This window comes from Protomyctophum parallelum, assembly GCF_964188405.1.
Source record: "Protomyctophum parallelum genome assembly, chromosome: 6".
Classification (NCBI taxonomy): domain Eukaryota; kingdom Metazoa; phylum Chordata; class Actinopteri; order Myctophiformes; family Myctophidae; genus Protomyctophum; species Protomyctophum parallelum.
In genome coordinates this window covers 16,501,142-16,528,998 of record NC_139701.1, presented here as the reverse complement: position 1 = coordinate 16,528,998, position 27,857 = coordinate 16,501,142, and the positions used below count along the sequence as shown (strand labels likewise).

Genomic DNA, 27,857 nt, shown 5'->3' with positions numbered 1-27,857 from the left:
AGCTTTTAGCCGTATTGTATTTTTTTTTATCCGTTTGCTTACTTATCCTTCCTGTCTATGCTGTTCAACCTGTGGGGTGGGGGAAACCTTTTAACAAAAAAAATCACACCTGTGTGAACTGAGTGGTGCAACTCTCCCCCTGCCTCTCTCTCTCTGTAATTAGCAGGCAACAGTATCTCTCTCTCTCCGTTTCTGGCACAACAGCGCCACTACTGGTAATCTAAACATCGGGACATAGTCACAGTCACATTGCTGTTCCTTGGAGTGGTTGCACCACTCAAACTAAATAGAAACTTTATCACAAAAAAATAAAAATAATTAAAATGGGAAGAGATGAAATAATCGAGCAGACAAAATTGTAACTATTATGTTTGTGGGCTTCTCTCTGAAATGTATAACCCACCTGAACATGGTTGTTTTGTTAGACTGGCTTATTAGCCATGCTATCAATACAAGACTGCAAAAATAAATTAAACCATATTCATGAAAACGGGAAATGTTGATAGTTTATTACAGTTTGAGATGATAACGGTAAGAGTGATTCTTTTAGGCTATTGGTTTCACTTAATTAAAAGAAAAATACCCTATACCTTTTACCATATCATTTTCTCTGTTACAGTAAGTGCCAACACATACATGTGTTGGTTCTTGATTGATAAGATTGCATACAAGCCCTGGATTAAAGAAAAGTTAAAACTCAACGTTCAAATTTCCTTCTGGATTGCACTCAAAGCCAAGCACCCATCAAATACTCACTCAGGATCAAGGCATCCTCCTCAAGCTACTTTTGTTCTTCCCTTCAATCATCAATATGTCCACAAGGTGGGGCTATTATCAAAGAAAGTATGAACACCAGCTCAGAGGAGTGGTAGTTTAGCTACAACCTGCACAGCAACATCCTGACTGTTAATTTAACTCCGTGTGTACAATCTTTACACTCTCAAGGCTACATTAACACATTTTACTGTGCATAGATCAACTTCTTAAGAGCTGATAATTACATCTTCAACAAAGTCCCTGAAAGAAAAATCACATGTACTATATGGCACCAATACCCATTCCATCACTTACAATCAGCAAATACAACAAATGTAGAAACAATTCCATTCCATCAGAACAATCAGCACATACAACAAATGCAGAAACTCCACCTATAAATGTCTCTACATCTTGGCCTTTTGTCAATACAAACATTAACACACTTCCTTCTAGACAATGCAGATCAATGGGGAGAGGATAATATGACGGAATATGAATCAAACTTTCTCCATCTGAATTGCAAAGGACTTACTGGTGGAAGCATGTGCTATAAATGTTTCATTACAAAACGAATGTAGAAGAGGTTACTGCAGTACAATATTTATGAAGATTCCTCTGAAATATACCTATGATTTGTTTAGAGTGAGTCCCTCTGTTAGCAAAATGGCATGGTATAAAATACAATACATGGTACAAAATCCAACAGTTGGCTAATAAAGTTTGAATGTTACTTTCCATTTCCACTGCCCACTCCTATTCAATATGAACATAAAATTACTGGCCACAGAGCAGTGGAAACAAGACGTAAAATAAGTCCCTTTGAGTGGAGTTATTTCATTAAAATGTTTTTCTTTCTCTCTGGTTTAATTTCAGTCTTTCCCTGTGTCCAATCCAGATGCAGTTCTATTACGGGAATGTTTGCTTTTACTGCAAGCAGGAAACGATGGTAGACTTGCAGGACAAGAAAGAAAGAAGGAAATTAATGGTTGGGGGGGCGACAGAGGGACAGCGTGATTGGTGAGCGAAATGAATGAAAGAGGACATAACTACAATGTATTTATAAAATAAATAAAATAAAACTAAACAGAGGATGAAATCATGTACTTAAAACATTGGGGGGGGTGGGGGAGAACGCTAATCACTTTTATACGTTGTACAAGAAAAATAGCCGATCTACAAGCTCACAACGTGAAGCATTGTGAGCTTGCCCTGTGGATCTGCCATTATCTATTATTCTGCCATTTTCAAAGACCTGCCCAAAATAGGGACCCCACCCCAGGATAAAAGTGGTTAAAACCATTAAGGAGCATGTGTACAAATTCAGACATTTACATTTAAATAAATCAACAACAGCAACCTTTCAATCACACCATGTCGATGCCATCAGCACAAGCATGAATTTAGGTTTTGGCACAGACCCGTGACGTACATGCATCTCATGTCACTGCTCCATATTCTGACAGGGCTTAGCACGTATAGCTGACTTACTTCGGTTCGTAAACGACCAAGCTGATATCAAATACTGTTGGGAAAAAATATATATTTCAAAGCAGTATATTGGTTTAGCATATATTTTGTTCAGTCACAAAGAGTAGATTATTGGCTTTTTGTTGTGGCTTCGTCAATAGTTGACAGGCAGCCAGATAGACTGATAGAGCAACAGAAATGCATGTACACAGGTGTACACTTTCAGTAAGCATGCACATAGAAACACTTTAGAGTCACACACAGAATGTCCTCCATTCCTCCACCTGTACCCTTTCTCACCAGGGTAGATAATTTGAAATCTAATCCGCCTCAGAAGCAGAGGATGACAGTCTATACAGCCAGCTATAAATGCACGGACGAACACGAAGTACCACCTCCTCTGGAGCAGAAAAACCAGCAAACACGTCAGCCAAAAGGCCCAGCATCTTGATATGATATAGGTATTGTTCGTTTTGTGCATTATATTATGATAGAAACATGTCCCTTGGAAAGGATATGCAGTGTGGCACGTGGACAAGATACCCATGGAGCCTTGTTGCACAGCATGGCACGTAGACAGATGGTTAAGAGCTGCAGCCTGGGAGAATGACGACCCATGCAGCTGCCATGTTGGATCTAAGACACTGCAGCAGCCATGTTGGATTGAGCATCAGGCACACGTCCCACAGAGAGGAAGATGCGTGTACCGAGTTGTAAATCCAGCAGAGGCCCTAAAGCCCATGTGACGGAAAGGTGCGCAGATGAAGGACGGAACATCGGCACATGTACGACCACAACAAGAGAGGAATGGCTCCTCGACTTCAAACAGCTAAGAACCATTGGAGTTCATCTCACAAGGCAGCAGCTCCTTTAGCTCGACTTTGTGTCGAGCCAGTTAAAAAGGAAAGAAATATATAATAATGATAAAAAGATAATTAAAAAAAGGAAAAGATTAACTTGGTCCAGCACTCGAAAACATGCTTTCTCAACTCTGGTCCAACTTTGGAAGGAAAAAAAAGAAATCCCATTTCCAATGCATTTTCTGTCCCATGGCTCTTGGACAAAGTCCAGAGAGGATTCGGTAAAAACAAAACAAAAATCCAACTTTAAAAAAATTGTAACAAAGGAGAACAGATATAATTGATGGACACTACAGCACAGGGATCCTCAGTCATTGCCTATAATAGGCACCTGGAAAAGAGCGAAAAATAAGAGTTGACACAAGCTTTTTGACTCCTCATGCTACCAGTTGTGTCACACTAAATAAAATATGAGAAAACACCACTTGCCACTAAGTTCACTGCAAACATAGGAAATTGGAGATGCTTTATTTATTTTTTGCCAAATGTCAATAAAAACTAAATCAATGAATCATTTGAACAGATGAGACGAGAAAGTAAATATTGTTAAAGGTATATTCAGTGATTTCACTTAATTAAAATATCACTTATTTTTTTGTTTTGTTGTGATAATCCTCCCTACTATAGAGTGTGCTGGCCATATAAGGAGTTCCTCCCTGTCCCCAGTTAACCCCCTGGGGGTCAAAAAACCTTAGGTTTCGTTTTTGACTCTCTATCCTGATTGGACGAAAGGCTGGGTCCCACAGCCAAAAACGAAACCTAAGGTTTTTTGAGTGAAATCACTGAATATACCTTTAATTGAAGATTAGAAAATAGAAATGTATTTCATGTCTGTTTTAATTTGTTAAAAAAAAAAAAAAAAAAAAAGTGTCAACTTCCTAATATTTCAACATCTTTATATATATATTTGTCCAAATATGTCCATTTTGTTCATTCGTATTTAGACTACAATCCTTTGTGTGGATGTGTGCAAATAGATTGAGGCCGTCATAAATTGGAAAACATGTCTTACTCATGGTGTTTGTGTTTTTAAAACATATTGTAGTGGTAGGTCTTAGCTTACACATTGGAATAAAAAGTGCTCATGGTCTTGAAAAGGTTGGTTAACACTGCTGTGTTACACTAAAGTGATGCCTTGCTCTCTAGTAGATGGACAAACCTTTGTAAGCAGCCTCAGGTCTGGAGGGAGCACGGGGGGTGAAGGGGTTCTCTGAGTAGCCGTAGGGAGAGCTGTTCACATTCTCATAGTCATGTGTACGAGGCTGAGGAGGCCTGGCAGGAAATGGAACAAACGACAACGTGAGCGATACCACAATAGAAGTTTCACATCTTCTTCTAGTGGCGGTTCAGCGGGCGGTATTTTGCATTATAGCCCGATCCATGGGGTTGACACCAACGGTTGCACGACTGCCCATGGAAGGTAAATAAAATAGTCGGGCGGAGGCGTTTGCTTTCAGGCAAGTGTGTTTTCCAACAGTCTTTAATTCGCTATGTATACAACAAGAGATATCAATCTATAAACAATTGAAAGTGCGTGCACACACACACACACACACACACACACACACACACACACACACACACACACACACACACACACACACCTTTGTTTTATGTACTGTATGTGATCTTTATTCTTCAGCAAGGGTAACAAAATCACCCTACATTTTATATATAACAACAGGAGATTGAAAGAAGCAACATGAGCAGTTTGTGTACCTGGAAGGCTTGTTGTGGTTCCTCTGTCTCTGGCTCTGGTGTTCCTGCTCCTCCCGGGTTCTGGGTCGGACCACCTCCTCTGAGCTTGGCTGGAAACGCACAGTGGAAAAAAGTGACACGTTTTAAAATAAATTCTGGTCTGCTGCTCTCTGTTACAGCAGCCAACAGCAAGCCACAGTGTGTGTGGAAAGACTGTTCAGATTCTTTGTCTTCCCGTTTCCGAGAGCATTATTTGACATATAGAGTGTGACTATAAATCGCTCCAGACTGCAAAATTCTATGTTAAAACCAGAAGGAATGATATAGAAAAAAAGAATCACCCTGTATTCTCCCTCATGCCGCCTCCTCTCCATCGCCATTCTCTCCATCGCTAACCTCTCTCTGTCCTTCTCTTTCTCCCGCTCCTTCTCTTTGTTCTTCTTGTATTCCTTGATTTCCTTCTTTTCCTGCTCCATCAGAAGCCGGGCAATTTCCTGCAAAAAACCCAAGTTAGTTTAATGGTACACACCAGTCCCAAAACATCACCGTCCTTCCGAATCCTGCCACATTGATGCAGCATTGTACATTGTCTAAAACATACACAGCTTTGAGGTGAAGAGAGTGATAAAATAACAGAGAGAGGGTGATAACTAACTATCACCCTTTCGCTTCGAAGTGCCACCACGTCCAGAAGGAACTCAGCACGTCAATCATGGCTGCTGTGGTTGTTATGTTGATCAAATGCTTGATTCCAATCATCATAGTAAACAAATCATCACCAGGCAATGATGAATACCTGGGTCATAAGCAGAGGTGGACATTTACTTTTGTAAATCTAACCCAAGTACAAATTTTGTCCCCAAGTCAGTACTTAAGTACAAATGTTGTACTTAAGTACGGTACACATTTTGTACTTAAGTACAGTACTTGGGTTTTGCGTATATTACATTAGTTATTTATTATTTACTTTGATTGTCCCTACTTCTATGTTATCTTGCTTTTATTAGATTCTATTAGTATTAGTTTATCATTAGGAGTATTTGACAAAGATCTTCAATGGGGTTTGAGGACCTACTTATTATTTTGGGGTACAAACGGTTAAAAACATAATGGGTGTGTGTGCACTGCATGTGTATTACACGTCTACAAAACAACAAAAAGTTGTATAGTTGACTGAACAGCGGAAAAGAATAGATAAAGAATGGAGGATGAAAAAGAAGATTGTGTGAAAATAAATTCAAAATACGTTTCCAGACTTGGTTTGGCACCGGCGGCTACTAACCTCATCCTGAGCCACTTGGGCTGCGCGCTTGTCGATCTTGCTTGCCTAAAACAAACAAAAAAGAAAAACAATCAAACTTCTCCCCAGACACCGTTCCCATGACTGTCATTATATAACATGGGAAGTGACAACCTTTTTTTAACAGACATCTAAAGTCACAAATGGCTTCAAAGACATTCAAAGCTCTGAAGTTATATCCACACAGCAAATTAAGCTGAGCCATTGTTTTATTCCTAATGGTTCCAGATGTTGAAGTTGGCAGAAAATGGCTTAAGACATTAAATACCCATTGTGTAATTTATTTAAAAGGTGGTCTGGTTAGGAACACAAGCTTTGTATTACAGACTATAAAAAAATCACTTGCACTAGAAAAGCAATATTTCAAGAGTTATGTCCTTTCACACCAGCAGTGGCACTAATAATCAATATAAAATATAAAATGTCACGATCATTTCACAAAATCTTTATTTCGGTGACACCACATTCATACAGGTTTATGATTTTATTCACGCAAAAAAAGAGACCTTATTTCGAAAAAGAATAACGTCCCATCATAAAAAGCTGTTTAAATTCATGCAAATTAATCACAAAATATATGGCTGTAGTAGTGGAGTAGTGATTTTAATCAGCTTGTAGCGCTTGCATTGGTTAACATAATTTATATAGCATGTAATTTAGACGGATACCAGCCAGGTTCATTTGTTGACCTGGCATTTGTATAGATTCAATGTACATCATGTTGTTTATTATTTTTGACATTATATTGTTTAGACTGATGCTATGTTCTTGGTTTACCTATGATCCTATACTGAGGCACTACACCTTGTGTTTACCTACTGTAAATAGCTCTGAATTAAGAGCGTCTACTAAATGACTAAATTGAAAATCGTTAGATCACCAATTTTGGGCGGGAACCCTTTTTGGTGTTAGCATTAGGCTTTATGCTTTAGCTATTGAAAAATAGCAGATCTACAAGCTCATAGCGCGCCACCGAGTGGTGCGCTACGAGCTTGTAGGTCTGCTATATTTTTTTAAATCGAAGAACGACTGACATAGAAACATAGCTTGTTCAGAAAACTGTCAGGATGTAGAAGACATTTTAGAATCTGATCTCAGGTTAGAATGGGTTAATAAAATCTACTACTGCCCCCTTCCTCACCTTGAGCTCCTCGTCCTGTAGCTTCCTGGCGACCTCCATGTCTATGATCTCCTGCTCTCTGATGTCCAGCCGTGTGAGGCCCTGGGTGGCCTCCTTCAGCGCTGCTACCACTGGCCCACCTCCTCGGTGGACAAGGCGACCTGCATACGGAATGGCGTCCATTAAAAGATGGACGCAACAGGAGTACATGTTTGTCTCCCAACATACCCAAAATAGCTGCTGTGTCTGTTGGTTTTGCACCTTGTAGTTTTGGTTTTTATGCATTTATGTGCCTGGGAATATGAACCCCCCCCCCCTAAAACTGGAGGTCTAGAACTTGGGGTCATGTGATCAGTGACATCACAACAGTGTACTATTTGGCCTCGTTGTGATGTCACTGATCACATGACCCCAAGTTCTAGACCTCCAGTTCTAGGCTAAACAGAAGGGGGGAAATTAAGTATATTAATGTCATAGTTCAATGTTGAAAATGAGTGGTATTCTTCTTTAAACTCTACTTTAGAAATGAACAGTACAACCAGCCCACTGACATGGCAGCTCTTGAGTAATATTGCATTTGGGAATCAAACGTGAGAGTACTGGCATGACATTAATGATGAAGCATACTGTAGCAACCAGATATTGACAAATTCAAAATATTTCTATCTAAGCATAGTTAGGGTTGATGTTATTAGCCCGACAATGGCAGATTAAGCAAGCCACCACACACACAGCACTGGTTCAACCCCATCAAAGATCAGTTTAGGATCATTGGAATAGTAATCATTAGCCTCAAATTGAATCATCATCTTCCTTGTCATCATCATCATCATCCAACTTTAACACCATTAAAGATTAGGACAATAGCAATGTAGAGGAAGGTAAATTCAGAGAGAATGCTGATTGTAGTGAATGTTGTCATCAGGGGTTTACAGCACCACCACCCAAAGCCCCAAGATGTCCCCCCAGTGGGAAAGCAGCCCCAACCTTTACACACCAACAAACCACACAGACACCCAAGATGGACCCGGGTGCCGGATGTGGGCTCAGCCGGGCTTGTACCTGTCTCCCGGGAAGAGTCAGTATCACTTCGCTCCCTGCTGGGACCCTCCCCGTCTCGAGGGTCCCAAGGCTCCCTCCTCTCCCCTCTCCCATCGTTGCTCCTGTGCTCCTCAAAGACCTCCCCGGGTCCAGGGTAGACGCAATGCCGGCCCCTGGCCCTCCTTTCCCTTTCACCATCACCAAGGTCATCCACCATCTCCACCTCCTCCCTCAACAAGTCTCTGCTGTGGCCAGGCACTGGTTCCTCCTCAAGGACCCTTTCCCTGCTCCTTGTTCTCCCTCCGTGTCCTTCTCTGTCCTTTTGCCTCTGCCTGTCCCTTTCCCTCGCTTTGTCCCCCTTCTGACCTCTGCCTATATCTCTCTCTTTGTCTCGCCTGGCGGGATCATCTCTATCTCTCCTCTGGTCTCTTCCCATGTCCCTTTCTACATTCCTGCCTTTCTCTCTGTCTCGAGTTTTGTCCCTTTCTCTGTCTCCAAGTCTGTTGCCTTCTCTGTCATAGTCTCTCTCCCGCCGATCCCTGTCTCTCTCTACGGGGCTATGTGGCGCCGGCGGTCGGGCAGGCCTGTCCTTCCTCCTCACTACCCTCTCCACTTCATCCCCCCTCTGACCCCTGACTCTGCCAGTCTCTGTAGGCTGGTAGTCTGGGTACCTATCCTTGTGTTTGCCTCTTGGGGAGAGTAGATGTTCGGGATATGGATCTGCGTGCCTACTACGTCCACCATCAGCCGGTGGGTAGTGTTCCGGGTATCTGGAACGGCTATGAGGCGCCACAGGGTCCTGTTTTGGGTCCCTGCTCCTTTTGGGCTCGACAGAGTTGTACTCTGGTGAGTGTTCGCGATGGGAACCGATTGGTTCATCGTGCCGGCTCGGGGAATGTCTATCAGAGGAGCCAGAGCCATGACGGCTGGGTTTGTCCAGGTCATGGGGCAGCACTCGTGCTGCTAGGCAAGGTGGAGATGATGGACATGGTAGAGGGGATGATGGTTGATGAGAGCATAGAGACGGGAACAACAACACAGACACAATGTGAGCTAAAAGCTAAGGGTTAGGGTTAGTATGCACAGAGTTAGTACCTGTTGAGCAGAGGGTTTGTAAGTAATGACAAATACAAAACACCAGGCTACCCTGAGAATAGAAGAACAGCAGAGGAATGGAAATGGGGTCAGGATTTGGACAAGATGGAAGACAGGTTTAGCAGGACTGAGGTCTATGGTGCAGGCCTCATTATGACAACAATGGAAACGTCACTGGTATAGGCGAAGGCATTTCGTATTAAATATGAAACACACAATATGCCCTGTCGTAATGTGTGGCATTTGATATCTTAGCCTAAAATCAATACATGACAAAGCAAGTCTTGGCATCAAGCCAGCTACTGTAATAAGGCTGTTGCAACTAAGAATGAAAACAAAATGACAAACTAGTCGCGCTAATAGTTATTAAAGTTAATTGTAGAATAAATCACATTTCAGAGTAAACCACCCTCCTGTGAACTCACATATGATTGGCCAACATTAAGTGAAAGGAATAGCATGAGGAGGAAGCACACAGCGAACAAGCCTGTAAGCGGAATGGAATGATAGTCATCTCCTGCCTGGTTCACTTCTACCGTTTACTTTTAAATGTTTGAAATGAGTAGCTAGCTACTGTAGGGCATGACAGACAACCTACCAACTACCTGCAAAGTGGACAGGGTTCCCCTAAAGGACGTTGATCTCTGCTGCTGACTGTGCCATTCTCCATTTCAAAATTGCATACAATTCAGACTTTCCATTAGTGACAGGACTTGGAAGAATATTTTTGATCAAAGTCAACAAGGAAATTAAGACCGTCAATGGGTTCATATTCTTTGTTAGATTGTTATACACAACTGTACGACACCATCGACGACTTTAAGTGTTGCATTATAAATCTAAGTGGCACTTCCTTGAATCCTTTCTGCCATCTTCCTTTTACATGTTGTCTCATATTTCTCTGGCTTCTGGTACCTTTCAACCAATGCATCTTTTCTGCTGTCGGTTTATCATGCTGCTTTATGAGTGTCTGCAAGCATCACCTAATTTCCTGTGTGAAGTAGCCGATCGCTACAGATAGATACATCACTGATACATGATTGAGAATACATCCATATTGTATGTACGGTAAGTGTGTCTCAGCACCCATATATACACTATATTTGCAATTATGCATGCATCATGCATATGTATGCGTGTGTGTTTTACTGTGTGTTCACAATTGTATTATCGTCCTCCAAAAGAGGATAATGAAAGTGACACAGGTTTGATTACCGGTATATATTTTAACCCATTCTGAACGGGCACCCATTTTGGTGTCAGCATCATGTTATGCTTTAGCTATTGAAAAATAGCAGATCTACAAGCTCATATCGCGCCACCGAGTGGCGCGATACGAGCTTGTAGGTCTGCTATTTTTGAAAAATCGAAGAGCGACTGACATTTCTAGAATCTGATCTCAGGTCAGAATGGGTTAATCAGACCAGTGTGTGTCCAGTGGAAACCTCGTATGAATCTGATCTCAGGTCAGAATGGGTTAAATGACAGCGTCAGTAATTCAAAACAGATCATCCCTTCATAGGAAGTTGAACAAACATAAGACTGCTTTGAGCAAAAGCTCAGTATATTGACCCTACACAAGCGCCTCAGCTGAACTCAACAGCTTTGGTTTGACAAAAACAAATAGAAGCAGCTGAATCAGAGTCTTTGTTATGCTGTGTACACGTTCACGGCACGCCACCCTGCTGCCAGTTACTGTACACAGGTGTTATGTGCACATGGAAGCACATAGCTAGGGTGTTAAGACGGGAGAGGTTGCATAAGTTGCAGCGTTATGCCTGATCTATACATAGTCATAAAATGGTGTTGCACACTGCAAATAGCCAAAAGCTACATACACAGAGAGAAAGTGGAAGATGGGTAATGTCATCATACGCATGTGCAGTACACAGGAGTCGTTCATAATCACCCAATTTTGGCCAAGGATGTCAACAGACTTCAAACACTGACACTGTACTGTATGCCATACAGTACAAAGGTTGGGAAACACTGCTGTATGGATAACAAAGTACATGTACAACTCTTAAGCCCCATGTCATACTGCACTTTGCAAAATGTGAAAATAGCTGATCTATAAGCTCATCACAATACATTGCGATGCAATGTGAGCTTGTAGTTCTGTTTTTTATTTAATAATTTTTACATTTTGAAAAATGTTTGCTAATAATGTAATGCCCAAATTAGGGATGGCATGGTTTAAGTGATTAAGGCCATTGTGTGTGTGTGTGTGTGTGTGTGTAGGCCTACCCTACGTGAACTTTCTGCGCCTGAATTCTGTTACCGTTTCCCTTCACATTACATTATCATTCAGCTGAACAAAACTGTCTTACATTACCGACACGACATTCATTCAACTGCCATTAACATTAAGATTGCCCTGTGCATGGAAAATAAATATTTGCATGGAAAATAAATATTTGGGCAAATGAAGTTTGCTTTCTGGTTGTGCTAATAAGCAAGTTCTTTTCCCAAGACTGTACAAGTACAACCTTCTTTTGTTAGCCATTTACACAAAATCAGATCGATCAATCTTGTCAGCAATATCTCAGTCTTCAGTGATGCACACAGAGTGCATCGCTGAAGAGATAGAGATAGAAGAGATAGTGCTGACAAGATTGTGTGTCACACACACACACACAGTTGCACGCGCACGGACACACGCACGCTGTTGGCCACATGTAGCACCCTCAAATCACTCAGTGCCGCACTCAGCCCTACAGTACATTACTCAAATTGTGTTTGCTGCACTTAAAATGCTCTGTCACAGTATTATAGTTTGTGGGTGTTAGTGTTACCTTGCTAAAGATAACAAAATGTGCAGACCGCAGAGCAAAACAAAAGGCAACTGACAACACATCCTCTTTCCATTAGTTTTGTTGTTTCAGAAAAGCCAGAAAACATCTCTCTCTCTCTCTGATCTGTATACGCAACAGTACAGCACAATGAGAACTCTGGCAACCATATCAGTGAATTTCTGTCTCGGGCCAAAATGTGATTGCCAAGTGATGTGTGATGGAACCAAACCAAACAAGCAGCGCCGAAATATGGCTGCAGCTGTGTAACTCTGATTGTTAATTGCAATGAGTGCCTGCACAACCAGAATTTCACCCATGTTACTTGTAATGTGTTGTGACAATAAAGTGATTGATTGATTGATATAGCTGCACACAGCTTCAATCACAGTCACCATCAGACAATGTGTCACTGATTCCTGGACAGGATTTATACATCCATTCTTTATGTGTGCATATTAAGGAATGGACAAGAACACCACATTTTATCATCTTGCATGCTTTAGACACCGCTGGTGTGACATAGATGACCATGTATACATCTATCAATTAAATCAATCAATCAATCAATATATCCATCCATGCATTTATCTCCTGACTTCATTGTTGGTGCAAATCTGAAAGTGTTAGAGGGCATCTTAAACCAGCTAATCCTAATCTAATCGTTCAGAACACATGAGAGATGAGACACAAACCTCTGCAGTCAACGCTAAGCATTCCAAAACTAATGTAGTGTTTGTACTTGAAAGGGGAAGATAAGATTGAGATAACAAATGATGTGCTTTCCCTGTAGGTTAACTACAGTATAATTCTTAGAACAGAAAATCATCAAGTCATGAAAATCTCAGTCCCAGGTCAGCAACCAACCAAGTACCCAGCTTTGTACAGTGTCAAAGTCGCACAATCATACACCAACACATGCCTGGAAAACAGACTGTGGCACAACAGGCGCGCACACGCACACACACACACACACACACACACACACACACACACACACACACACACACACACACACACACACTCACCTCCTTGATCCTCAAAGTACTCCTCCTCAAAGTTGGCCTCCAGCTGTTTCTGTCTCTTTCGCTCTTCCTTCATCAACTTCTCCTGCATCTTACGAGCGATGGCCTACATGAGGCAAATAAAAAGGATAACAGAATAAACAAGTCTTCCACAAAATAGGTTCCATTCCTGCTGGAGAACTGGGTCGCATTTCTTTATCTACGCTCTCCTGTCTATGGTATATACACAGTTACACACAATTCACAGCAGTTGTACTGAAATGTTAGCTTGCATTGTGGACATTAACAATTACAGCAAGACATTTTTTGAGTAAAAAAAGTCAATAAACTAATCAATTTCATCTATCAGAAAATGAACATACAGTTTCTGCACACTTCGTATATTCCAAAGACATTTATTTAGAAGGATGGATGTTATTGCGACAGCACGTCGTGCATTTCCCGTCAGTCCGTCCGTCACCCCACACCTCCATATATGGTCATGCCTCCATATTTGGTCATGCCTCACGTGTGTGTGTGTGTGTGTGTGTGTGTGTATGTGTGTGTGTGTGTGTGTGTGTGTTTCTTACCGCATCCTTCTCCTCCTGCTGTCGTTGTTGCTCCGCCTGTCGGACCAGTTCTCCTTGAATCTCCTGGGCAATCTCATTATCTTGGCGCTCGCTGAGGTGTGTGTGTGTGTGTGTGTGTGTGTGTGAGAGTTTGCATGTTTGCGTTTTGTGTGTGTGCGTGAGTTTGCATGTTTGCGTTTTGTGTGTGTGTGTGTGAGTTTGCATGTTTGCGTTTTGTGTGTGTGCATACGAGTTTGTATGCATGTGTACAGGGAGGAGGAGAACAGTCAACTATTAATACTAGATACACATTACATTAAATAATCTTTCTGTTGCATCAATTTACCTTGAGGCTGATGTAAAGGGGGGGATAACATTCACAACACTATTTCATTTCATAATGATGTAAGTATAGAAAGAGGTGGAAGTTTGAGGCTGGGAAACAGCAATCTGTCTTGGAAGATTCAACACATGGCGGAGGAGCATTGCTCTTGTTTTCAGATCAGATATCAATCGGATCAAGTTATCAGGGTCAGGGATGACATGCCTAAGGCCTGGGCCGACCTAGCGGGCCAGGCACCTTGGCTGGTAATCCAGCATGAGAGTGTGTTGTGTGTTCCGAGTCTCAATCCCGACGAACTTTACTGTCTGTCTGTCTGTCTCCCCACCCCCCACATCTCTCTCCCCATTTCCTGTCTACCTACTATACCTCTATCAATAAAGGCAGAAAGCCCCAAAAATCTTTAAAAAATTAAAATAAATCCTGATACTATCAGCTCATCAATGTCGTTGAGAAGTGAGCACTGAAACATTGACACCAACTGGAAGACTGGTAACCACTGAGGTAGGTACAGTACAAGTGTGTGGGTGTGTGGGTGTGTGTGTGTGCATGTGTACCTTTGCACGCAAGTGACGGAGAACTAGAGAGAAAGATTGAAATAGAGTGCGTGTGTATGAGTAAGACCCAACAAAGAATCAAGAAAGATTGTGTACCTATGCACCTAGTACATGTGAGATACAGCACCAGATAGACTACACTGTACTCAAATTACACTGCTGTAGGTGTGATATGGCTTATGGCGTAGGTGTTTGACTTTGAAGTAGAGGTCTTCGGGTAAGCCCGATATGCGAATCGACCCAAAGCGGGTCCGGTTCCGTTTTAGAACAGGTAACTCCCGGGTACTTTCAGAGCGGCTCCCGTATGTCTCGGTGCTCGGGTAACGACTACAACCCGAGTGGACCCAGCGATTGGCTGTCCCAGCTGTCAATGACCCCCCCCCCCCATTTCCCTCCTCAGGTAATGTTTTGGTTAAATGGTTCAAATTTGGTAAAACAATCGAGTTGTCATAGCATGTCTTAACTTATGCTCTACAAAGCACAATGGAAACTCCAAGCCGAAGATAATTATAAACAACTGCTGTGACATGAATGAACGGTGGATTATCAATGGCTAAGAAGAAAGATTACACACACTAGTACCTACACATCTAAAGAAAACGTGGATTTATTCTTTTATTTACAAACTGTCCGCACTTCACAATGATTGACTGGTCTAAAACTCTGGGATTATACATTCACACGTTAATAGCCATGCAGCGGCGCTGCAGCACCACCAACAGCAGACTACGTTTAGGTAAGAAAGAAAGAAGTCTTATTTAATAACATAACTTTAATAATAGCGTCGGCATTCGTTCAAATTCGGTTCCTCAGGCTTTGTATTGGTACGGTCCTCATATTTATTATAATAGGCGGGTCCTTTCGGCTCCGGTTCCGACAGCTCTCTGTTTTTCGGTGAGGAGCTAGAATTCTAATAATAGCAGCGGGTCCATTCGGTGCCGGGTCCATTTTTTGCGGGTCTATTTGGGTTGGTCAAATTGGGCCTGTGAAGACCTCTAGTTTGAAGGTGTGTGTGTGTGTGTGTCTGAGTGTGTGTGTAGTGGCATTTGCAAGGGCAGGAGCTTCCAGCATGCCAAGTGGTACTGGCCGCTTGTATCAACAGTAGAGCATCTGCATGTGAAGCACTGAAATTGAGGCATTATTAAATAAAGTGATAGTTTATTAGTTGATTGAAATTGAAAATTATGTAATGGTTGCATCTACTTCTACATGCCAATTATCTTTAAGAGAGAGCGAGTGTGTGTGTGTGTGTGTGTGTGTGTGTGTGTGTGTGTGTGTGTGTGTGTGTGTGTGTGTACACGCACAGACACACGAGAGAAAATTACTTTTGGCTAACTGAAACTGTGAGTCAGCACATTTTTACAAACTTGGAGAGCAGAGTGGAGCCTCTTTGTGGCTTGTATGTAGCACATGATGGACAACAGGGTGCTGGGCGCTAGCAGTAGTGGTGGATACTAGCAGACGTGATGGCTGTGGGTTACATACCTCGGTACGGACCTCCATTACATAATGCCAATTTGTATCTAATGTACTGAGCATACTGATGCAGCTGAACACTCTCTGGAAGTTGGCAATAGCAACACTTGCAAAGAGAGACATAAATATGGACAACGAGAGACAGAGATAAAGAGACAATCAGTGGTTTACAAAGACGGCCACCAGGAGGGCCAATTGGTAAGAGGAGGAAAAATATATATAATAGAAAATATTTTTTATTTTAAATTGAATTAGTTAAGATTGTTGACGTTGCCATTTTGAGCATGTCATTACTGCATTACTGTCAAAAGGTATAAGAAAACGGATGATCTTCATTCAGTGTGCAAGCTTGTAATTATGAAGATCGTCTATTTTATTTTTTTATCCCACGATTTTGCAACCCATTTTTTTCACCCAGTAAATCAATTATCTAATGTAATCCTGGTCGGGTTAGTGTTCGAGGTAGGTTGTCGGTCTGATGACAGTCGGACTAACAGTATGTCTAAACTAAAGCCTGTACCCATCCTGGGCGCTAGACTCTCTCTGCCAACTTGGGGAGAGCAACGGACTGACCTCTATGCATGACGAATCCAAGCCATTTCTTTTCACCTGATAGGGGGGAGTTTCCCCGGTTGGACGTGGTGCGTGGAAGGAACACGTTATTCCAACCAGTTCCTTTCCCCTCCATCAGGCGCCCTGGCTGACCAGGGGGTTAGAGACAAGGATTACTGCATGTTTTTGTGAGGTACCTACTACCCTAGGGGACACAGGGAGAACATGCAAACTCAACCACACACAGGCTATGGGCCGTTGAGTCCCCAGTGGGAATCAAACCCAGGACCTTCCAGCGAGGTGACAGCACTACCAACTGCGCCACCGTGCCCCCCTGTCTATTTTCTTTTTAAAAGTTATTTCGCAATAAGGGGCCGCAGCCAGAGGCCATGCCTCTTCAGGGGGTCCTTGACATTCAATGGGTTAGGAACCACACCGACCTAGGATGTCAAATAATATGAGCGTGAGTGTGACAGAGAGGTGGGGAGGCAATGAGAAGTGAGGACATAGCCTGGAAAGCAGACATATGGGGCGGGTTAGGGGTGTAACGATAATAGTAACTATTATATTGTATAATTGTGTACATTTGTACGTCTCTAAATGTTCTGATGAATTGAAAAGTGTGGACCCTATTGTAAACAAGTGTAATGCTTTATGGTGTCGACCACAGTTAACAGTCTTTGTATCAAGTTGTGCTTGAAATGTACTGTAATTCTCCAAACTATTAATAAATACTTCAAACTGCATCGAAAAATCGATATATATATATGAATTCATTGAATCATAGTCATAATGAGCCAATATCGTCCATGTAACGTGAGAAGTATCGTTAAGACTCTTAGGGCGGGTTTATCACCAGAGGCATTTTATTAATTTGCCCCTTGGAAATGCAGGTTCCACACACAGATTCCAAAACGAATATCTCGAAAGTGATATCTGGCCATGCCAGCCAATGAGGACAGAGAGATGGACACTCACATGTCTCTGAACTGCCTCTGGTTCTGAACTTTGGCCTGTTTATCCTCTTCCTCCTGGAGCTTCTTGGCCACCTGCAGGTCCTGCTGCACCAGGCGACTCTTATGGACGTTGGACGCCAAGTGGCTCTCGACTGCAGACACAAACACACAAACAACATCCTCAAGCTCGGCACGCATAAATACACACCAGTAACGAGCACAAGTGCACACTCTTCAAGACTGCATGTATACACAACCCGAAGCACAGCAAGTCAGGCTCGCCAGGCTGCACTGCTTGCTGCTACTGAGGAATGAGAGGGCAGGGGTGGCGATAATTACACTTTGAGAAAACCTGCATGCGTCAAGTTTGTTTTTGTGGTTGGACTCCATGTACTTGAGCTAGGATGAATATGAGGATTCCACTCCGTCTCTTAGTGCAGGTTTATTTACACACGCACGCACACACACACACACACACACACACACGCACGCACGCACGCACATGCACACACTTTGAAGTTTAAAGAAAAGGGCAGCTGTGCTGTTGAGATCTGCTTTGGTAGAAGAAAGAGATAAACCAACAAAGTGCCGCTTTGGCCTTTGAAGATACACAGAGCATGCACTATGTAACAGATCATACATTTAGCTGTGTGCACTGTGCAGTCATATGGCACATTTTTCGCTTCCATAATTGGCCACATTATATTAGGCATATCAACTTCAATCAATTTAATTTAAATTAGAAAGCCTGCTAAAATATAATGACCTCATTGAGCTCCTACAAATAAGGCTAAATAACTGGTAAAATGGCTAAGCAAAAATTGTATTTTATCCATCAACTGATTGACTGAAAAGTGATTTGTTAAAGCCGAGGTGCCAGTCCAAGGCTGTTTCGGCATAACTGGTGATAAATCCTGTCTGCTGACGCACTACGGCGTCTCGGTACGTACAGGACGCATCACTCACTCATTCACACAGCTCCCCCTTACTTGCAGATCGATCGACTCACACCTCTCTTGTGACAAAGGGGCCAAATTACATCCCACAATTTCCCCCGAGAAGGGCTTCATAAAAGTTTCCCTCTTCATCGTTGAAGGAAGGGAAGAGGAAGATATGTGTCACAGCCACGACGGTTGATAAAAAGCCAAGGGGCGAGCATCGATTTTATTTGGATGATGCTGATCAATCGTGTAGGTTTATGACACTTCGAGATGAAAAAAAAAACCCCCCAAAAAAAGCTGTTTGATGTTGAGACTGACGTCAAACGTCAGTTTGACGTCACAGGAGGTTTTGCCAAAAATAAAAAAGAATGAACGACAGTATGGGGCATTATGACACTAGATTTTTCAACTTTGAAAATGTCTGACATCACTCCACACAGGGGAAGAAAAGGTGACTGTCAAAAGTGCTGTTCACAACAAGCACTATAACTAACTATATCGTTCACTATTCTTTGTTATAGTTGTGGTGTGGACTCTGTGAGCTACTTGAGATTTTGAAAACAATATCTTTAATGTTATAGTTGTTATTGTTAAGTAATAACCCCTTTCAACATGGCATTATAGGCAAAAGCTTTCTAAATCTTTCAAATTTACCAAACATCTACAAGCTTGTAGGTCAACTATTTTTGCTATTTGTTGTACAACAAAGTATATAGTGATTAAGTGGCATTCTGGACTAGACCTGTCTGGCTGGAAACATTGTGGTTGCAAGGACTGCACTTCTGACCTTTCAGCTACAGGACTGTGTCACAGTCATTACCAGGTGACTGAGAGATTATTTATTCTTTACTTACTCTGTATAAAAGTAAACATACTATTTTAACTAGTAATCCACCGAATATTCTGCCGCAGAAAATGTTCGGCAGAAAATGGCTAAAAATTCATTTTCGGCCTTTTCGGTTTCGGCCTGAATAGGCAGAAAATATATCACCGAATAGTGTATGCAATTAAAGGCATTCAAAGGGGCTGAATAAATGTTTTATGGACCCATAATAGTGATTATTATTTAAGTTAAGTTTTGCCATAACCATTTGTTTTGCCATAAATCAGGTAGCTTTAAGGTACGGCCATGACAGCAATGGTAGGAAAAAAGGTGTATAATATTAATCATATTCAGATATTCGGTATTCGGCCAACTGTTTCCTATATTCGGTATTCGGTTTCGGCCAAGAATTTCCCTTTCGGTGCATCCCTAGTTGTTAGTTATAGTTAGGGGTTTGGTGTGAATGAAAGGAGAAGAAGGTCTTCTTTACAGTGGTTAATCTGAACCTGGGTTCAATGGGCCCTTACATTTGTTCACTCAAGATTTAAATGAACACAGAGGGTTTTCCATTGCCGATCAGGGTCAGAGATGAAAATTTGATCAAATGGGGTCTGTGTGGACTAATGCATATCAAACGGGGGATTCATGACATTAAAAACGTTGAGAACAACTGGTTTACACAACCTTGGCAAGATGACTTTTCATGCAGCCTCAGGAAAACTTACCAAATCAAAAATCAAACAATACCAGTTCTTTCTTGCTCTGATTAAGACCTTAACTTAACTGGTCGAAACATGTTTTTTCGATCATGCAATTTTCTCTCTTTACTTCCTCTCTTCCACGTTTTGGGTGCTCGTATCTCCTCTTCCTTTTTAAGTCTATATTACCGCTGATCCTAGAAGCACCTTTAATACACTTCGTTTTATACATTTTTATCTCCTGCGAGCACCCGGTTGGCCTCTGTGTTTTTTATCTACAAAACAATACCGACTGGACACTCAAGACAATGTGCTTAATGTTTTCTTTGCTTGACAGAGTGGGTCGCCATCTGTTGATGTGAGGCAGTGAAAAAACAAGACAGCTGGGCTGTGAAAATCAACAATGCATCCTGTGTTGTGTGACCTCTGGGGTCAAAAAGGAGGCACAAATGGGTTTGCCAGCTCAAAACCAGATCAGTTAACCTGGCGGCAGAAGGCTTCAGGGATTTTTATGGATTTTTAAACAAACCTCAAAAAGTGTTAACGATGATCACAAGGACAGTCCTTGGCCAACACCAAGAGTTTAATTAACAGTCCAGATTTTGCGGTGTAGGGAAATCACAGGGTGACATCTGGTTTCTCACTCAGGTTTCCCTCCATATTTCAAAAACAAACATTAAAACAAGTTCTAGAGCCACCGATTCTCATTTCAAGGACACCCAGCTTGATATGCATTTAATACATTAGGCCACGGACCTCCATTTGATACAGTTTTCATCTCACCATAAAATCATCAATCTTAATTTTACAGACCTGTAAGGGTCCATTTGGTTCCAATCAATCAATAAATCATTTAGCTGGGGACCACCCTATGAACTCACTTAAGGACCCCTGGGAGTCCCTGGACCCCACGTTGACCATCAGTAGTCTGGAGAAGTCATTAAGGCTGCTTTCTAAAGAAAACATGTGCATGTCACATGTCAGGGGAATCAGACAAATTCCACAGGTGCTTGTGGGTTGAAGAAAGCATAATTGAATGACACATTACATTTCCTCCCATATTAGACATATAAGTCTAAGCCCAACTGTTGGCTGTGTAAATAAAAGGGGTACAAGCTAGAGGCTAAAAAAAGTCAACAGATTCTAGCTCCTAGTCTTAGAATTAGTCATATGAATCATTTAGACCTTTCGTTCTTGAACAAGCCTATTGAATTTAGTTCATTTTCAAGCGAGCAACCTTGAAAATCATGTTATTTTGTGTGAATTTTAGGCCTACGGTTACGTATTTTTCCGATTGTTTGCCTGCCCTTTCATTTGTTTCATGAAGATAAAACAAAAATAATAATAATAAGTATCTTTCTAAAATCAGTTTTACTTTATCTTTATCTCAGTTCCTGTCATTTTCATGTAAAAGGTGAGGGACATGAGCAGTGATGCTGTGGACACACTGGCCATCTGGGTTTATTCGGGTTTAGTCCTGCTTATGTCTTTCTCAGAGCCTGCAATCAAATTTGAGCAGAAGGGTGTGCATTTTGACCTAAAGGAGTAGGATGGGTCTTACCATCTTAGTTCACCATGATGGAAACAGACCATACATACATCATGTTTAGCCTATGCGACTGATGGTATACTTGACCATTTTCCAAAGCATACCATGGTTGATTTGAATCGAGGAAGCCATTGGATTCTATTCATTCCAGTACAATATGAAAATCAACTTCAGCAGGAACTTGAAACATTGCATTTGAATGCATTTTAAAGCATGGATTGCTTTTAAAAGTATAGCTGAAAAAGATTGATTTACGAATTAAATCCCAATATAACTTGTTATAATAATCATGAGTTGCCCATGTCTGTGTACTTGAACTTGAGATACAGTGTACTTGATATGTATTGTGTACTGCCTGAACTGTAGCATACTTTATAGATAGGCTACGAGAGACATCTCAGCGGCAGCAAGGTCAGCCTTGCTGCAGTAGGCACGTTATTTAGTCTCATATCTTGTTGTCACGTCATTATGATCCAGCACTATATATGTTCCCGTTTGTGTAATAAACAGACAGTAAAATGCTCATCTTCTCTTAATTTATCCATTTAATACTAAGAGTTGGAGAGTTGAGACACATTTCACTGTGTGCACAATACATACAGTATGTATGCATGCGTGTGTGTGCAGACACTAGTGGGCTAGCTAGGACTAGTGTCTCAGTGGGCGTTTCCTGCTGATGTAGAAGAGTGCTTGCTAAGCTGATTTTTGAGTGGTGCAACGACTCCTACAACCAGCAATGTCCGTGTACCTGTATCATGAGCACGAGTATGTGACTTAAAAATACCAGTAGGGGCGCCAGAAACAGAGAGGGGTATTGCTGTGCCTGCTAATATATGTGTGTGTGCGTGTGAGTGAGTGAGTGAGTGAGTGAGTGAGTGAGTGAGTGAGTGAGTGAGTGAGTGAGTGAGTGAGTGAGAGAGAGAGAGAGAGAGAGAGAGAGCGAGAGGTGTGTGTGGGGGGGGGGGGGGGGGGGGAATTGCACCACTCAGTTAATACACAGGTGTGATTTTTAATTTCAATCAAGATTCTAGCCATGGCTGCTGTGCACTGCTGCTACAGTAGTCACACAGACAGGCATTCATGTGATCCAGACAAAGCAGATGGTAATAGTACAGTACCCTCCTAGTCCACCATAGCGCTCCACAACATTACTCTTCCATTGTTATGGCATTCTGCAGTACTGGCATAAATGCACACACAGTAGCAAAGCGGGGTTTTATACAGGCATAATCAGCCACACTGCGGTTTGCACTGTCAGAGTTTTGATATTGTTGCATGTAGAAGAAACTGGATTGTTGGTGTAGTTTTCGGTTTTATGCTACTCTCACTGACGTGTTAAGAAAATGCACAATATTTTGTCTTCCTGTTGAGTAAGAGAGATGTGCCCCAGTGGCAGGAATGCAGTAGGCTTGGTTGTTATTTCTGTGACACGGAAGAACAACAATAAGGTACCCAAACTGTCTGTGAAGCAGACTTTCCGGAAATACAGTAGGTAATGGGTCTAAATCAATTTGTAAGCTAAACCAGTCACGCCAGAGCACTCAGCACATTCATAGTAAACAGCTGTCCACTCATTAACTATAACGTAATTTATTTATTTACACAGAAGGTTGAAGCGGATTCTAAATCTAGATTATAGTTTGGACTAAGATATCAAGGACACAATGAGGAACACAAAATACAGGAGTGGAACAACAACAATCCATCAGAAATGAATATCAATTCCATAAAAAACTAAACATCATTCATAACCACAGAAAGCCATTTCCACCATTCCAGAAGTTATGATACCGGTATCAAGACTGGAAGCATAATTGTCACATGATCAAAGCGAAATCAGTGGCTATCAACATGGAAGTAGGGCACTTATAACTCATTTATAGTATACAATCCTATAACAAACTACTACTATAGTCATCCATCAATACGAATTAACAATTTAGTGGGATGTGTTTTGGTCTTTGGGTGCTACATTGTGAGATTTCGGCACTCATCAGAATGACTCTCAGACAGTAAGGTTCAACAAACTGTTGGTGTATACCGGTAATTAAAAATGCATCCCTCAGTCTATCAAGTGTGTCCAATAGTAGAAGACATTGTTGACATGCAGTCAAAGCTGTCAGAGATGAGTGAGGAGGAGTGTGAGGAGGACAGATAGAGGCATGCATTTCAACCAAATCCAACAGACAGAGGTGGTCATTATTATTGCAGTGCAGCTGCAAAACATTCCGTTTTTGTAATGTCTTAAGCCCTGGGGTTATTGGTCAGCACCACAAAAAGGAAAATGAACACCATCCGACAGAGTATTGCGTTACTTACACTCTTGTTCCTGAAGACTGTGGGCCAGGCAGTGGTCCTCCAGCACAGCAAAATCTCGACATACTGCGGAAAAACAGAGAGCTGTTCAGAAACACTGCTTTCACTTAATATTAGACTAGGACAGGATACAACATCCAGAATCAACTTAAGCATTAGCCTAGACATTTGCTGATAGATCTGAGAGTGTTAGATTTTTGAGTCTAGGCTTTTCTTGTATGTTATTGAATGATATCCATTGTTTCAGACTTTCTAAACTCATCGCCCATATATAAGCCTACACAGCACACTACAGCAACAGTGGCAAACAAAGCAACACAATCACCCAGCCAACAATCAGGGACAGGAAGCCAGTCTGAGCAGGACAACCAAGATTAGAACAACTACTGTAACCCAACAGTCGACCACCAAAACTATTCGGCTACCGAAACTACTTTGGCCGAATAGTGGCAAAGAAAATGCATATTCGGCATTTGGTTCGGTTGATTTTAGAGCCGAAACCGAATAGTCAAAGAACCGGGGTTACCTTTCTTAACCCTACTGTTTTGTTGTGACGACGTGATCAAAATGTAATCATGGCTTTTTCCATCATCATGTAGCTCTGCTCTACAACAAAGGTACATGACAGCAATGGTACAAATTATATATAATATTAATCATATTTTGCTATTCGGCCAACAGTTTCCTATAGTCGGTATTCGGCCAAGAATTTCCCCATTCAGCAACAATACAGGCCAGACTTCATTTCTAATGCACAGGAAGGAAGTCACCACCACCAAGAGTGTTTGTCACCACTCAGAGGTTAAAGGGCAGTCTCGCTACGAGACGAGTCTACAATAGGCTATTTTCATCTTCATAAAACACGAAGTGAAACTCTGGTTGAGCAAGCTGACCCTCAGACTAGTTTGGGCTAATCACTGGGACGACTTCGCTGATTATTTTGCTTTTGAGAGTTAGATCTGGATACACAGAACACATTGAAAATCGTTCATGTGCTCTTTTTATGATATTTTATAGTCTGTTCACAGGAAGCAGCGGCAGCCTTCATATTAAGAGTGACAGGGTGACAATGGTCAACATTAAATAATTCCTAGAAAAGAAAGATGTACAGTAGGTTCACAATAAAATCCTCAGGGTTACCTTGAGTGTAAAATTTGATGATTTTGCCAGTAGTGTTAATGTGCACTTAGCAACATGCAATGAATGCTCAGTAACCAGCAGTAGAAGACAGTGCTTCTACTAGTGGGCAGAATAATGCTAGACAGGGAGTTGCTGAGAAGTAGCCTCCAGCCTTCCCTGGAGATATAACACTTTAATTAAAACAAGCATACATAGTAGAACTCAACTTTCTCACAAAAATACACTAAATCTGAGACATAATTATTTATGAACTGATTTGACATGATTATTCAAATACTATGGTTGGATCTGCCTTAGTGCCTTTAGGCATTCAACTTCAATGGGCCCCAGAATAGCTTAATTGACTTCTATGGAGGGAATGCAGAGGCCTAAGGGTGTATTTTAGATTTAGAACATTCTCACAGGCTCATAATCATCTCATAATGGATGTGAGCTACCGGTGAATTTACCATATCCGTGTCATGCACATAGAAACCCAAAAATGCTAAAGTTAAATGATAACTTTACTATTTTATTTTCACTCACTATTTACCACTGTGACTAAAGATATGCCCAACTCAATATAATCATGTATATTTTATTCTTCGCTTGGAAGGAGCCAGCTTTGGTTCGGGCATCTGGTTAGGGTTAGCCTTTTTTAATAGATCCTGTAGATGTGGAATTGTAATAGTTTTAAGAAAGATACATTTCTGAACTTTGCTTAAGTTACAGAACCATTCACTGTGGTCTGAAAACGATGCTGAATTTTCTGACCAGTACCTGTCTAGCTATCAAATTATACTTTCAAAATAAAAATAATTATGCTTATTGCTTTTTGCCTTTGAGCAAAGCAGTCTTAGGTTTATATTTGTATTTACTACTTTTCTCCAAGCTTTCATTAAACATATATAAACCCAGTGGCATCACTCAACAACTTCACACCACAAGGCCTCAGAACCCATTCTCTACTCTCACAGAGATTACCTCATCCACATGCATATTTAATAAGCATGAGGACAAGACAACTGTGGGTTACTTCAAGTTCAAAGTATCACCAGCGTTCACCATTTGCGTATGATTTTTTTTTCAAAAGAAACTGAAAGCACATTTGCCAATATAATTGATGTCCAGAAAAACAGCTTGGAATCATTTCTGGCTCATGTGAGTTCCGTTCTTAAAATGGAGAACACATTAGTCAACTCAGATGCTGAACCAGTATTAAATAGTATGCCAATATACCCAATAGTAGATGGCTGGGATAGACAGACTGGATGACGTGGCTGACTGGGTGAGTGAGTTGTTGAACAGATGAGGAGGAGAGGGGTTCATATAAAAGTTTCAGCACTTGGTGCGTGTCTTTGTCGACTTACATACTTGGACCAAACATTTCATTCAAAAGAAGTCAAGACAGAGCATCAGGCGACACAAGGCAAAGAAACCTGAAACCAAATTATTGGTTTCATCTCTATATATGGCCAGTACAGAATTCATTCCATATGTTAATCTGACCCCCCATGCCAAAGCACCAGTGCTCGACCCAGCAGTCTGCCGTCACCCAGACGGATACGTGCACACAACCTCGCCTTGGCGTCTTACTGGTTATTTGCTCTTGATTCCACGTCACTTGATGTGGAACAAAGCTTGAAAAAAAAAAGTAACCCGAAAATGTGAGGCAGGAAAACACTTTCTGAGTCAACTCTCTGGAGCCCAACTAAGTAGTGGAAAAGCCCATCCATTCCAGCATCCCAAACATTCCAGGGAGCAGCTGTTTCCCACTCAAGGATCTTCTTTCCATCAGCATAAACAAGCCATAAATTCAGCATAAATCTCTGCTTTTCTATCATGTCTTTGCAGAGAAATGGAAACAATAGGCTCAGTAAACCATGGCAAGGGGAGGGAGGATGCAGGGGGCAGTCTGTGGATGTAATGGACTATTGGCCACATGCTTTAATCTGTTTGTTGCAACTTGCAGCTCTCGAATCCTAATACTCACTGTGAGGCCTATCAGCTGACATGCATGTCCCACATCGTGTAATGTTCGCAGAGATCAAAACATACCAGTCCCTCGTGTGATTCACACAAAGTCTGGTAAATTATCTCTTTAAAAATATAATGCACATTTAAAAGGTCGGCGACACCTTCACTGAATGTGATACATTACAGAGACAAGGTGTCATTTGAGAGAGCAAATCCCTTGGAATTTAAACATGAAACGTGATGAGCATGAAGACGATTACGCTTAAAGCACATAACTGCAACAACACTCAGTACGGCCATGAGATCATGACGAAAAAACGATTTTGTTGTTATCAAATCACCTTTAACAGGACTGCTGTGCTAGCGGCTTTAGCTATTAGCTAAACACCCACACCTGCGTCCATTACATTTCCTCCCGATAACATTAGCTATAGCTAACGTCAGAGGTAAATAAACATAGATTATATATAGCTTTACTCGGGTTCAGCAAACATGTCGTTATTGTTATTACCCTCTTTCACTCCCGGCAGTTTATTCTGGTCGATGGTAAATTCAGCCATGTTGTCACAGACAGTGACAATATTATGTCAAACCCCGTTTCACGTTGAATTACGCCTCCTTCCTTCCTTCTGCGTTATTCCTCCCTTCCTTCCAAAGGTGACCGGTGGGCCGCGGGGGTGTCGGTCTGATTGATTGATCGACTTTAATCACACAAACCCCGATTGATTCAGGTCACTGCACGGACAGACGGCCCTCCTTTGATTGGTTTCGGTGACCGTCGCGGGTCGCAGCAGCAGCTGTCCTACTCCTCCAGCTAGCATGTCAGATTTTCCGCGAGCATCCCTCGA

At 41.7% G+C, this 27,857-nt stretch overlaps 1 protein-coding gene across 4 annotated transcripts; it reads right to left on the bottom strand.

The window, feature by feature from the left end:
• Nucleotides 1-488: 488 nt before the first annotated feature.
• ccdc50a (coiled-coil domain containing 50a) lies at nt 489-27,857 on the bottom strand. Of its 4 annotated transcripts, none has more exons than XM_083767136.1 (11): nt 27,521-27,857; nt 23,917-23,979; nt 17,609-17,738; nt 13,727-13,817; nt 13,161-13,263; nt 7,226-7,365; nt 6,067-6,111; nt 5,126-5,278; nt 4,806-4,894; nt 4,246-4,358; nt 489-2,281 (listed from the first exon to the last, which is right to left on the bottom strand). In XM_083767136.1, exons 1-11 carry the CDS (start codon nt 27,567-27,569, stop codon nt 2,244-2,246), a joined length of 1,014 nt encoding a protein of 337 aa, XP_083623262.1. In that variant the 5' UTR covers nt 27,570-27,857; the 3' UTR covers nt 489-2,243. The 4 variants fall into 4 exon arrangements, with proteins under 4 accessions (XP_083623262.1, XP_083623263.1, XP_083623260.1 ...); XM_083767137.1 differs by having other exon boundaries at nt 489-3,417; nt 27,521-27,856; XM_083767134.1 differs by lacking the exons at nt 489-2,281; nt 4,246-4,358; nt 4,806-4,894; ... (1 more) ...; nt 6,067-6,111; nt 7,226-7,365 and adding an exon at nt 7,645-9,208.

Bases quoted from the DNA above. Each gene is read 5' to 3' on its own strand.
- ccdc50a (XM_083767134.1), bottom strand. From the start codon at position 27,569: ATGGCTGAATTTACCATCGACCAGAATAAACTGCCGGGAGTGAAAGAG. The intron at 23,980-27,520 runs GTAATAACAATA...GTTTTTCCGCAG, and splicing joins ACTGCCGGGAGTGAAAGAGG to TATGTCGAGATTTTGCTGTG. The intron at 17,739-23,916 runs GTAAGTAACGCA...TTGTGTCTGCAG, and splicing joins CAGTCTTCAGGAACAAGAGT to TCGAGAGCCACTTGGCGTCC.